The sequence below is a fragment of the Chlorocebus sabaeus genome, chromosome 11 (genome assembly GCF_047675955.1).
Source record: "Chlorocebus sabaeus isolate Y175 chromosome 11, mChlSab1.0.hap1, whole genome shotgun sequence".
NCBI classification, from domain to species: Eukaryota; Metazoa; Chordata; class Mammalia; order Primates; family Cercopithecidae; genus Chlorocebus; species Chlorocebus sabaeus.
This window is the reverse complement of record NC_132914.1, coordinates 59,940,319-59,955,041: the sequence shown is the minus strand read 5'-3', so window position 1 is coordinate 59,955,041 and position 14,723 is coordinate 59,940,319. Positions and strand designations below refer to the sequence as shown.

The 14,723-nt window shown below is 36.1% G+C and overlaps 1 protein-coding gene across 4 annotated transcripts in view; it reads right to left on the bottom strand.

The window, feature by feature from the left end:
* The window catches only part of USP15 (ubiquitin specific peptidase 15), a 143,963-nt gene that overhangs the window by 94,935 nt on the left and 34,305 nt on the right, over nt 1–14,723 (bottom strand). For 3 of the 4 annotated variants that reach the window (XM_008003873.3, XM_008003870.3, XM_008003871.3), the window contains exon 3: nt 6,174–6,304. In XM_008003873.3, the coding sequence (XP_008002064.1) occupies nt 6,174–6,304 (131 nt within the window). Of the gene's footprint in view, nt 1–3,039; nt 4,943–6,173; nt 6,305–14,723 lie in introns of those variants that run through there. The other variant, XM_008003872.3, reaches the window with a different exon arrangement.

Below are 14,723 nucleotides of genomic sequence, written 5' to 3'. Positions count from 1 at the left end.
TCTATTTTGTTAATGTCTACTTTATAATGTTTCTTCTTAACTTCAATTTCCTTTTCTTAACTTGTTGAGACAATAGATTTTCATTTTCTTTTCCAATATTTGCACTGAAGTTATCAAATTCCTTCTGAGAATGACTTCAGCCATTCTTTCAAGTTGTGTTTTCATTATCATTCAGTTTACAGTATGTCTAATTTTCATTCTTCTCTTTGTCTCAAGGATTACTTAAAGGTATATTTTTCCATTGCTAGGTAGTTGGGGGATGATCAAGTTATCTTTTTGTTACTGATTCTAGCTTATTCCCACTAATGCCAGAAAATACAGTGAACAATTTCTATCATTTGAAGTTTACTGGAATTTTGATAACCCAGAATATGGTCAACTTTGCTTAAAATTTCCACTTAATAGTAATATGTATTCTGCAACGGCTAAGTACAATGAATATGTCAATTAGGTTATGGTGGTTAATCATGTTGTCCAAATCTTAATTACAAGCTCACACATGTAGCTGTTGGCAGCCTCTATTCCTCATTATGTGAGTCTCTCTATACGGTAAGTTAAGGGTAAAGTTATGGCTTTGCCCAGAGTGAGTGATCCAAGGGGAGGGGATGAGGGGTATAGCACACGTATGTGCACTCCCAATAGAAGTATCGGTATCCATTAAGGACTAATCTCAAAAGTGACATACCACCACTTCTGCCATATGCTACTGACTGCACAGACCAATTGTAGTACAACGTGGGAAAGAATTACATAAGAGTATGGATTCTGGAGGTCACAATCACTGGGGAGCATCTTTGAGGCTGGGTACCACAGTCTACCCCCTGGCCCCTAATGATTCACACAGTTCCTTCCCCCAAAACACAAAATACACTTACCTCTTCCAAAGGCCCCAACTAGTCTCAATTCATTTTAGCAACTTGGAGTTCAGAAATTTGTCATCTATAATTGACAAATTATAATTTTCTATAAGCCTTTGAAGACATATATTTTGAGACCCCTAGTGGATGTCTGAAACCACAAATAGCACACTAATCCCTATATTCACTATGTTTCTTCCTTTACAAACATACATACCTATGACAAAGTTTAATTTATTAATTATGCACAGTAAAAGACTAACAATAGCTAATAATAAAATAGAACAATTAGAACAATATACTATAACAAAGGTGATGTGTATGTGGTCTCTCAAAGTAGCTTATCATACTGTATTCATCCTTTTTCTTGTAATGATATGAGATAATAAAATGTCTACGTGATGAGAAGAGGTGAAGTGAATGACGTACATTGTAACGCTGCATTATGCTACTAATGCCCTTCGACAAACCACTGTGACAGTAAATTGATAGCCAAGATGGCTACTAAGTGACAAATGGGAAGGTAGTGTATAGTGTCCATGTGGAGGACATGGAATGGGGCAGCATCATGTTACTCGGAATAGTGCACAATTTAAAACTCACAAATTATTTCCAGAACTTCCCACTTAATATTTTTGGACCATGGTTGCCTGCAGGTAACTGAAATCGCGGAAAGCAAAACCATAGATAAGGGGGGACTACTGCAGTGTCTCTTGATCTATAGGCCTGTGAACTAAGAGACAAGTTTTCTGTCCCCCATACACCCAAAATAAAACGATGAAGCACACAGAACACAGCCTTTTAAATGTTCTTGTTTTATAAGAGGAGAAATAGGAGGTACAAAGGAATCAATGGCCCATATCTAGTATGAAATCTACCTGGACAAATACTAGAAATTCCTTGACTGGAACTCAGTTCTACCCTTGCCTGAAAATTATTCTAACATTTGGTTCTGTTCTCTGAGTCATCCTTTTTTCATGCATTAGCACATGCTTGAAGTTAAGTAAATTTTCAGCCTGATTCCCACTTATTGGGTCTGGGAGGTCAAAGGCCTCTTTCATTTAATACTGTCTCTGCAGTCCAAAATGGCAGTGGTTCTGTGAGGTAATTCAAAAACAATATAGGTCTCCACCGGATCTTACTGGAGTTCCTTCATTAGACAAAAGCCATATCCACGAATATTCTCTAGGATAAGTCCTCTCTACTTTGGCTTTATGCTAAGAAAGCTAAGGTGTTGCCCATAAGCTTCTTGAAGCCCTCCTGTTCTTAGAAGCCACATATTGAGAAGACATCCTTAATATTATTAATTAATATTACTAATGACAGGACAACCTCTAAGTTAACCCTTAAATGCTTTATAGGGCCTTTTGTCTGAATGGTACTGTGAGGCATGACCTTTCATTTTTCTGAGGCAACTTACAGTCACACCCTTGGCTGCAAGATTAGATCATACTTTTTTCCGAGAACTCTGAGTCTCAGAAACACTTCTTAGAATTAGCATTGTTTGCCATCTGGAGGGGCTATGAATCTTGAAAACTAGTAAATATTGGCTCTGTTTTATTGAACAATCCTTTCTTTAGTGTATTTCTCTTCTCTCACATCTGACTATAAGCAACACAAAAAGAAACTAGGCAGTATTTTTAACACTTTGGCAGACCTCTAATTTCGTTAAATACTACCTTTAACCTTTCAGTTTACTGCAGGCAACATGCTGCTAAACTTACTCTGCCACTGTATAACAAAGACCACTTTCTATCTGTTTCCAATAAGACCTTCCTCACTTTAAATTCTCACTGGCAGCTATCTCAAAGTCTAGTAATCTACTAACAGTTTTTTTAAGGCCCTTTAAGCTTTCATTGATACTCTTAAAGTTCTGACAACTTCTATTCACTGTCAGCTCCAAAGCCACACCACATTTCAAGTTTTCATATCAGCACCTATTTACAGGTACCAAGATCAGTATCAGTTATCAATTGCTGCATAATAAATTACCCCAAAATTTACCAGCTTAACACAGCAAACATTATCTCACAATGTTTCTGAGGGTCAAGAATCTGGGAGCAGCTTAACTGGGTTGATTCGGTGTAGAGTTTCTCATGAGGTTGCTCTCAAGGTATGGCTGGGGTTTCAATCATCTGAAAGCTGAACTAGAACTAAAGGATCCACTTCCAAGGTCACTCACATGGTTGTTGCAGGCCTCCGTTCCTCTCTATTGGCCAGAGATCTCAGTTCCTCACCATGTGGGCCTCTCCATAGGCTGCCTGAGTGTCCTCGCCATATGCAGTTGAATTCCCCCGAGTGAGAAATGAGAAAGAGAGACAGCTAGAGTGCGTGTGCACCTAAGATGTAAGCCGCGGTGTTTTTTTATAACCTAATCTTGAAAGCGATGTATGAGTACTGCTATATGCTATTGGCCACACAGACCAACCTCAGTACAACATGGAAGAGGAGTGCCCAAGAATATGGATATGAGGAGTTGGGGATCACTGGGGAACATAGGGGAGAATATTATCTTAACTTACATGCTAACACTATTGCGTAGTTTAATTTTACATGCATTTTCAACTCCATAAAAATTACTATCCATGTTTTCAACAGTCCATCTTAAGATTTATTCACAACATTTACATTTTGTCAGTCTACACTGTTTTCCTGCATCTCTAAGCTTACAACTGGAATAATTTTCCTTCCTTTCTTAAGATTATTTTGTAGTGCCTTTAGTACAAGTCTGCAGGTAACAAATTATATTAGTTTTTATTTGAAAATAGCTTTTTTCACCGTCATCCCTGAAGGATTATTTTCTTAGTCACAGAATTCTATATTGGCAGTTATTTTCTTTTAACATATTAAAGTCTATTGTTTTCTGGCTTCCATGGTTTCTCTTGAGAAATCATTACTTTGTTTTATCCTTATTTTGAAGATAATATGTCTTTTTCTCTGGCTATTATTAGAAATATCTTTTTGCCTTTATTTTTGAACATTTGTACTGGGTACTGTTTTGTTTGTATTATTTCAGTTTGAGATTCACAGCATTTCTTTAATCTAAAGCATGACACCTTTCTCAGCTTGGGAAAATTCTCAGCTATTACCTCCGTATTAGTTCTACTCATTCTTTCTTTCTCTCCAAGATTCCAACTACATGTTAAACTTATTTACTGCATTCCATTTATGCCTTAGCTTTTTTCTGTATTTTCTATTCTTTTGTCTCTCTAAGCTTTAGACTCTATATTTTCTACTGACAAATCATTTAGTTTACAAATTTTCTCTTCAGTTCTGTTTGGTCTAATAATTTTTTTCCTAAACATTAAATCCACAAAATTTTCATATTATTAGTTTTAGAATTCTATTTAATAGTTTTGCCCTACTTTTTTTTTTTTTTTTTGAGCATAATAAGCCCAGTATTCTAAAATCTAATAATTCAATTACCTTGGTTTCTTATGGGTCTGTTTCTATTGTCTGCCGTTTCTCTTGGATTTTGATTCCATTGTATTTTCTGCTTATATCCCTGCTTTCTTTTCATCCATTCTTTGAGTGCTGACACTATAAATTACGCATTTTAGAGATCTTTGAGGTACAGGAAGATGTTTAACTTTGTTTCTGCATTATAGCTAAGGGAACCACCAATCTTAGATTCTTTAATGCAATCAGAGATGGGTAACATTCAAAGTTGGGCTTCAGACACTATAAGCTGGTCTATTTACTTCTTTGAGTTCCACCTGCATCAGTCATGTGGGGCACAGTGAAAATGCAAATGAAATTCCCAAATTTAAGTGTGATTAATTAAATTTTACTGCAGATTTAATGTTTTAGGAAATTGCATCTGTAATAACAACTCCAGGCAATGTAATGTAGCATATGAACATTTGCAAACTATTTTACAGGTTGAATATATTTCATTTATCTTATTAAAAATAAGTATGTGGTCTCCTAAGAGATTTGTCAAATGTTTTTTCTTTCTACTTGTGTGAAATTTTTTATTATATTTTACTTTGTTATTACACAGAGGTTTCAAGAACTCTCAGTGAGGAATACTTCAAAGAGTAACGGCAATGAAGTTGGCAGTTGATCTGTTTACCATACTGAAGACTGCTAGTGTATAACGTGCTACATTCATAAGAAAAAAAAAAAGTGTATTGTTAAGATTAAAGGAATACAGTTTAATACATTTAAAGATATTTTGGACACAATTTTTCCTTTATCCTAGAAATGAAATAATTCTAGACAGTTTTACAGCTAAATAGGCTATCCTTTGATCAAAACACTAAATTTTCCAGCAACTATAGATAAAGCAACTTGATCATTTTACAGCTCTATAAGGCTAGCATTCCTACAAGAGAGAAATTCTAATTTAGAAATGGCTGAGTGAAACTAAGGAATAAAACTAAACAAAAATAAATAAAAGGTACACTCAAGATCTGTTCAGAAAATAAGATCCAAGGTTAGCTTCTAATATACCTAAAACCATAGATACACAAATACAAACTGTTAATATGGCAACTTTGTAGCACCAATTCCAAATAAATTCAAATATAGTTTGGTTTACTAGAGGTTTTTTTACCTTTATGTTACCTAATCCAATTTTTTAATTATTTCTATGCGGTGGGGGACGGGGGAAGTGCAGGGGGCCCCAAACCAGATATAAAATTATGCCAAGAGATTTTGGTCCCTTCTCAGCCTCCCACCCCCCCATAATAAATGATCAAACACATGTGTAAGGTTCGCTCATTTACCTTGAATATTTGGTATTCTACTATAGCAACACCCTTACTTATTGTTTTTTAGTTCCCTAAAATAAAGAAAATTGGTTATTCTCAATGTTTCTAGACTATAATTTTAAAATATTAAAGGATATGAAAAAAATCTACATTTTCAAGTTTAAAAAATTTTTATGTTCCAAAAAACATTGCTTCAACTTTTAGTTTCTTCATTGTTTTCTAACTGTTTTATCAAAAACAGTGTTGCACAGAAAACAGCGTCAAGTTGCCAAAGTCTGTATCCTGATATGACTTTCTAAAATAACTAGATCCTAAGTTTTTATCCTCATTTCCTATTTGTAAAATGGGGATATCACTACTTACCTTATAGAGTTTCTCTCTCTATATAGAGGATTAATCAATAATACGTACTTACAATAGTGGCTAGCATAAGTATACCCTCTTAACGTGTTACTTGCCATTATTATAACACAGTGTATGGTAATTTTGCTGACTTTTTCTCTAAGATAAGTGATAAGACTTCACAATTCATTGAATTAATAATAAAACGTGAACTAATCAAGAAAAATAATATTTATAGTCAGTCATTATTAAAATGTACCTTTCGTGCTATTGGCTCTTGACCTTCCATCAATGTGTACCAGCTGACAAGTTTATTCCAACCTTCAGTTGGCAACAGTATGTAATCCAATTCATCAATAAGATGTTCCTTAAGTGACTGGGCATCACCATCTGCAAAAAAAAAAAAAAATAATAAACTCAATACATAAAAAGAAACAATAGTACCTAACTCTACATACTTTGGTTGGACACATTACAAATTAAACTCATGAAGGTTAATTTAAGTATTTAAAACAAGTTTTAAGCTCTAAAGCGATTCAGCTCCCTTACGTCAGGGGTGTCCAACTGTTGGGCTTCCCTGGGCCATATTGGAAGAATTGTAACACTAACAACAGCTGATGAGCTAAAAAACAATAATAAATAAATAAATAAATAAATAAATAAATCTCATAATGTTTTACAAAAATGTGTTTGGCTGCATTCAAAGCTATCCTGGGCCGCATGCAGCTCATGGGCTGCAGGCTGGACAAGCTTGCCATACATATTTCAAAATAAACTACTGTTTTAAAACTTTCAGTTTATACCATAAATCAAAAAGCAGTATTTAAGAACATAATTCTTTTATTAGGTTCTTTCAAAAATACTATGGAGTAACTGTTAAGTCAAGAAACTTGACAAAAGAGTGTTTCCCACATATTTTGAGTAGCAGAGATCCCTCACATGGTAACAATATTCATTCTAGCATCAGCCTTTGTAGGAAATTCAGAAGCAAATCAACAACCTTTTACAATGACGTCACGACACATGGGCTAGGAACCATGACAGAAATCACAAATGGACATCTTGTGAACCATTTCATTATTCCAGAAGGCCCACAATCTGGATTTCTCCCGAGATCTAAAATGGAGGTAATTCTTCAGATGTGGTTCTAATTCACAATCCACTTTCAAATTTCTAGTTAGACTAAAAAAAATTTAGTACAAGACAGGCCACAGATCTAGAAGAAATTTCTGGAACCATACCTACATCACAGTCCTAACCTGAGACTTGTTATCTGTTCATCTGAATTTTTAAAATGCAGAAAGAGGAACAGAAATATCTCATTGAGTTATAGATCCAACTTAACGGATATTTTTCTTGTCCTAAGTTAGTCTTAATTAACAGATATGGAAAGCAAAATTGTTCTTGGTAGCATTTCAATAATGAGAACACACTATATTCAGTAAGATACAATATAAATCAAGAAGCAGGAAAAAACCTGAGGGATTAAGAGAATGTTACTTATTTTGTGTTTTACAACTACAGTCTACTTTGCATTTTCTAGACTTGTACATGAAAACAGTACCTGCTTTCTGTTACTATAGACAAATTTGCAGTTTCTAGAGTCTTACATAAAAATAGTATGTCCACTTTTTTGTTTGGCTTCGTTCATGCCATGTAATTATTTTGAGATATATCCATGTTTTTATATATCTTAATTTCTTTTAACTGCTGAGTGGGAATTCATTGTATGGATATGCTACATTTTGTTTATCCATTCAGGTGTTGATGGGCATTTGAGTTGTTCACAACTTTTTCTATTACAAATAACACTGTGTGATCATCTGTATACAATTGGTCATATGGATAAAATGCTTTCATTTATTTTGGGCAAATACCTAGGAGTGGAATGACTGGGCTCTATAATAAATGTATGTCTAACTTGTTAAGAAACTGCCAGACTGTTCTCTGAAGTGGTTTTACGATATGACATTGACAGAAACAGTGTATGAGAGTTCTACTTCCTCTACAATCTTGCCAACACTTGGTATGCATCAGTTTTCTCATTGCGTTTTTAATCTTCGTTTCTCTAATATGAATTATGTTGAGCATTTTTGCACTTGCTTTTTGAAACCTATATCTTCTTTGGTGAATTATGTGTTCAAATCTTTTGCCTGCTTTTTCCTTTGGGCTTTATGTTTTCTTCAAAATGAGTGGTATAAACTATATATTCTACATAAAAGTCTTTTATCAGCTACATTATTGTAAATATTATCTCCCACACTGTGGCTTCTCTTTTCTTTTTCTTAACAGTGTCATTTAAAGAAGCTGTTATTACTGATGAGACATAATCTCATCTTTTTTCTTTTATCAACCTTCTTTTGAATCATATCCAAGAAAACTTTGGCTAATACAACATCAAAAAGATTTTTTCCTAAAAAGTTTAGTTTTTACATTTAGGTCTATAATCCATTTTGGATTAATACTGTATACAGTGCCATGTATGGATCAAAGTTTAGTTTTTTGCAACCAGATATCCAAATGCTCAAGCCGCATTTGTTTAAAAGACTATCATTTTGCCAGTGAATTCCTCTTTTACCTTTTTCTAAACTTAAATGACTATATATGTGAAGATCTATTTCCGGATTCTCTAATCTGGTCAATTGATGTACTTGTCTTTATGTCAATATCAACTATATTTATTATTATAGCTTTAAAATAAGGATTGAAATCAAATAGTGTTAACCTGTATGATTTTATTTGAGAATTCAAAGTTGTTTCAGCCATTCTGTCATTTGAATTTCCACATGAATTTTTGGATCAGCTTATCCATTTCTATTAAAAAGCCTACTGGACAACTCAATATCCACATGCAAAAGAATGAAGTTACACTACCGTACACCATATACAAAATTAACTTAAAGTAGACCAATGGTGTAAATGTAACAGCCAAAACTATAAAACTCTGAGAATAAAAGGTAAGTATAAATGTTACATAAATCTTTGCAACCTTGGTTTCAGCAATGCTTTCTGACACCAAAAGCACAAGCAACAAAGGGAAAAAAAGGCAAACTGGACTTAAAATTAAAAAGCTTATGTGCTTCAAAGGTCACCATCAAGAAAATAAAAAGGCCACAGAATAAGAAACAATTTTTGCAAATCATACATTTGATAAGGGTCTAGCATCCTAAATAAATAACAAACTCTGAAAATACAACAATAAAAAGACAAACAACTCTACTAAAAATGGGCACAGGATCTGAATAGATATTTCACTAAAAAAGATAAATAACAAGCACAAAACAAAGAACTTATTGTCATTAATCACCAGGGAAATGCAAGTCAAAAATCACAATGAGATACCACTTCACACCTACTTGGACGGCTATAACAAAAAGGACAGACAAGAACAAGTGTTGGCAATAATGTGGAGCAATAAATTCTCACACACTACCAGCAACAATGTAAAATGATGCAACGACTTTGGAAAAACAGTCTAACAGTTCCTAAAATAGTAAAACAATGAAGTTTAAAAAGACCCAACAATTTCATGTCTAGGTATCTACCTATTAGAAAGGAAAACACACCTACCCAAAAACTTCTATGAGAATGTTTGTAGCAACAATACTCACAAGAGCCAAAAAGTGAAAACAACTCAAATGTCCAAAGTGTGCTACCATTCAGTAGATATCATTCATCTACAAAAAGAAATTAACTACTGATTCATGCAACAACATGGATAAAACATGAAAACATTCTGCTGTCCTAAGTAAAAGAAGATAAACATAAAAGAACATATATTGGGCTGGGCACAGTGGCTAACACCTGTAATCCCAGTACTTTCGGGGACCAAGGCGGGTGGATCACCTAAGGTCAGGAGTTCGAGACCAGCCTGGCCAACATGGTGAGACCCTGTTTCTACTAAAAATACAAAGATCAGTCAGGTGTGGTGCCACACACCTGTAATCCTAGCTACTTGGGAGGCTGAGGTAGGAGAATCGCTAGAACCTGGGATGTAGAGGTTGCAGTGAGCTGAGATTGTACCACTGCATTCTAGTCTGGGCAACAGAGTGAGACTCTATCTCAAAAAATAAAAAAAATAAAAAAAAGCAAAAAAACCACACATATTGTATGATTCCATTTATATGAGATGTCCAGAATAAGCAAATCCACAGAGACAAAGGAGATTAGTAGTTGTCTAGAGCTGGGGGTGGCAGCAGAGAAGGGATAGGGTGTGATTCCTAATGGGTACAAGGAATGTTTTACAAAATTCAATTAGGTCAAGTTGATTAACAGTGTTGTTCAATTCTTTGGGCTTCGTGAATGTAGATGTCCAATTTCCCTTCCCAGTTTTAGGAAGTTTCAGTCATTATTTCATTCTTTTTTTTTTTTTCCTTCTTCAAGACAGGGTCATACTCTGTCACCCATGCTGGAGTGCAGTGGTGCGATCTCAGCTCACCACAACTTCCGTCTCCCGAGCTGAAGCAATCCTCTCACCTCAGCCTCCCGAGTACTAGGACTACAGGTGTATGCCACCACCCACAGATTATTTTATTTTATTTTTTGAGATGGAGTCTTGCTCTGTCGCCAGGCTGGAATGCAGTGGCACGATCTCAGCTCACTGAACCTCTGCCTCCCAGGTTCAAGTGATTCTCCTGCCTTAGTCTCCTGAGTAGCTGGGACTACAAGTGCATGCCACCACACCCAGCTAATTTTTTTGTATTTTTAGTAGAGATGGGGTTTCACCATGTTGGACAGGATGGTCTCGATCTCTTGACCTTGTGATCCTCTTGCCTTGGCCTCCCAAAGTGCTGAGATTGCAGGCGTGAGTCACCACAACTGGCTGGATTTTTTTGTATTTCTTCTAGAGACAGGGTTTCACCATGTTGCCCAAGCTGATCTGGAACTCCTGTGTTCATGTGATCCGTCCACCTTGGCCTCCCACAGTGCTGGGATTACAGGTGTGAGCCACTATGCCTGGCCTCAGTCAGTATGTCTTTAAATATGCTTTCTGCCCCTCTCACTTTCCTCCTTCTGGAACTTCCATACACACAAATTGGTTCATTTGATGGTGTCCCATAAGTCACGTGGACTTCCTTTACTGTTTTTTATTATTTTTATTCCTTTGATTGGATAATTTCAAATGATCTGTCTACAAGTTTGCCAATTCTACTCGATCAAGTCTGCTGTTGAAGACCTCTAGTGAATTTTTCAGTTATTGTATTCCAAAATTTGTTCGGTTCTTCATAATTTTTAGCTCCTTGTTGATATTTTGTGAATTTTTATTTTTCTGGTTTTGTTAAGTTGTCTATGTTTTCTTGTAACTCAGTGAGCTTTGTAAGACAATTATTTTGAATTCTCCGTCAGGCAATTCATCTCTATTTCTTTAGGGTCAGTTTCTGGAGATTTTGTTTCTTTGTGTGTTGTTTCTCTGAGTTCTCCTAGCTTTGCACAGGTGTTTGTGCAACTGAAGAAATGGCCACCTCTCCCAGTCTTTATGAAATGGCTTTGAAAGGCAAATAGCTTCACTTCCACCCATCAGCTGGCTACAGATTCTGAGAACATCTCAAACTTTTTTTTGTGGATATGTCTTTTCTGTACTTGTGCATGCAGATTCCTAATTAGAAGGATTTATTGACTTTTTTCTTTTTTTTTCAGGAGTCCATAACCTCTTCCTCCTTCTGGTATCTTACTACATCATACCACAGACCAGAACATTAGAGGTACATCCCGCTTGTCTCCCTTTTCCTTGTAAAGAAACCTTGAGTTCTCTGCCTTCTCAAATCTTGTAGAGCTGTGCTGAGTGTAGCAAGCCACTTGCCCCTTTTCTTTTGTTCCTATCTGCCCCCACCAAACTCTGCCAGTTCCATTAGCACGCTGGCTAAGGTAAGACAGCAATCAGGCCTTCAAGCAGTACCCTGAAAGACTGGAACACTGGAGGTACACTCCACTCCTTTTCTTCTTCCCTAGGAGACAAGTCTCAGGTTCTATGCCTCCTCCCAATATTACAGGGTTGTGGCAGCTGCAGCAAGCCACCTATCCCTTTTCTTTTGTTCTTAATTTCCCCCAGTTATTTGAACTATGTCAGCTCTCTGGTACAATGAGGCATGACAGAAACTGGCCCCTCAGGCAGCACACTGAAAGGCATGGGCAGTGTAGGATGCCTCCATTCCTCTCCTTCCTTCCTGGGAGAGAAGCCTCAGGTTCTTAGCCTTCTCTCAATTTCTGAGAGCCTTCCAGCTGCAGCAACCACCTACCGCTTTTCCTCTGTTAACTGCCCCCAGGCATCAGAACTATGCTGGTTCCATCAGCACTCTGTGTAAGGTGATAAAAATTTTTTTTAAAAACTGGCCTGTTGGGTAGTACACTGAAGGGCTGGAAAATTAAACACAACATCTCTCTCTTCCCCCCCAAGGGAGAGGTCCTGATGTGAGACAATCTCTCTTGAGACTAAGCTAAGTCTCCTTGGAGGAGGGGCTGATGGGGGCAAAATAAAATTGTTCTTACCCATTTCAATATTGTTGTTCTCAGTTTTGTGCTCATCTGGAATACTGCAAATTCTTAACTGGATCTTGGGTTTCTCATAAAGATAGTTTGGACCATTGTTACTTCAGTGTTTCTGTTGGGGGTTGGGGGCTGGGACTTTCTATCCTATCATCCTGCTGACATCACTCTTCTTCACATATTTTCAAGTTATGCCATTAGGTAGGTATATACTTAGGATTACTATATTCTCTTGATGATCTATCCCATCCCATTAGTCATTATAAAGTGACCTATCCCTAATAATTTTCTTTATTTTGAAACTTAATGTCTCCAACTTTTTAAAAAATAGTGTTAGCAAGTATATTAGTTTTCCACTGTTGCATAATCAATTACCATAGCAGCTTAAACATCACCGATTTATTAGTTCACAGTTCTGTGGGTCAGTAGTTCAGGAGGGCCCAAATGGATTTGTGCTTAGGGTTTTACAAGGCTGAAGTCAAGATATCACCCCTACTGGGCTCTTATCTGAAGGTCTGAGGGAGAATCTGCTTCCAAGCCCATTCAGGTTGTTGGCAGAATTCAGTTACTCATGGTTGTGAGTCTGAGGTTCCTGTTTCCTAGCTGGCTGTCAATCTGAGGCCTCTCTCTGTTCCTAGATGCTGCCTGCCTTGCATCTCACACGATTCCTTCCAACTTCAAACCAGCAATGACATGTTGGCTCTCTTTCATGCATCTCTGAATTATTTTGCCACCAGCCAGAGAAACTCTCTGCTTTTAAAGGGTATGTGTGATTAGATTACGTTCACCAGGAGAGTCTCCTTTTGCCACATAACATAATCATAGGAGTGATGTCTTCATCCTATTTACAAGTTTCACCTACACTCAAAGAAGAGAGTATTACATAAGAGTGAGGATCACTGGGGATTAGCCTTGCTTACCACAGCCTAGTGTTATCTTCTTCCATATCTTTCCTTTAATCTATCTGTGTCCTTACATTTAAAGTGAGTTTCTTGTAGGCAGTTGATAGCTGGTTCTTAACTTTTTAATCTAATCTCACCACCACTACCTTTAGTTGAGGTGTTTACATTTAATGTGATTATTCATAGAGCTGGGTGTCAATCTAGCAACTTTTAATTTTGTATTTGTCTTATTTGTTCTTTATTAATTTTTTCCATGTCTTGTGGGGGAGATTTGTTTTTAAGATCGACACTGCTTGTCATTATTGATCATATCTTCCTGCTTCTTCACACGCCAGGTAATATTTGGTCAGATCCAAGCCATTATAAATTTTACATTTTTGTATGCTGGATATTTTTGTATTCTTATAAATACTCAAGTTTTATTCTGAAATGCAGTTAATTGGAAATAGTTTGATGCTTTCAGGCTAGCAGAGCAGGAAAATTAATTTCACCCTATTATATAAGTAAAACTGTTCTCAGAAGTCTATTCCGTAAATTATGTGGTTTTCCACTCTGGCTGCTGAGAACACAAATGATTCCCAATCCTATATTAGCCTCGATGATTGTTCCTTCTTTTCAGTGGTACCTCATCTGGCCTTGGAAAGTTTTCTCACATACAAAGTGCTGATTAATAGTTGAAGACTTAAAAGTAACCCTATGGAGGGTCTAGGTCTCTCTCTCTGAGCTACTCACTACTTTCTGGTATTTTCCTGGATTCTTGTAGGCTTGGTTTTCCCGGACTGCAAACCCTGTTTCCTCAACTAAGGGAGATTGCAAGGGTCTGCATGGGTTTCATCTTCCCATGTTGTGTCTTGGAAACTCTTTGAATGCAGTAAACAGAAGGCAGTCGGAGGGCTTATCTATTTTGTTTCCCATCTCTCAAGGATCACTGTTTTCCGCTGCCTGATATCCAGTGTTTTGAGAACCACTGTTAGAAATGGAAGTTCTGGTACTTACGGTTTGTCCCCTTTACCCATAGTAAGACGTATATAGAAGTGGACTGGCAAGTAGTGAGCATTGTAGAAAGCTAATGCAAAAATTTAAGAATGTAAGCATATATGATTATTCTTCAAATTTTAAAAAATGTCACATGTCCTCTAGGAAAAACAATATGTGACACAGCATTTCTCAAAATAATCAGTCTTTAATTATTATTTAATAACGGTCTTATTACTTAATAATAAATAATCATTAAATAATGATTACTTAATAATGAAATCTTTAAATGAAGAAATCACATTCTTAAGAGTTTAAACAACAATAAAGCCTTATTACATCATAAATGAAAAACAAAACTTGTCATACAGAATAATAACTATAAAATTTTAAATAACGAATTAGAATAATAAGTTCATTAGATCGAATCTGTAATGCAAAGATATTTC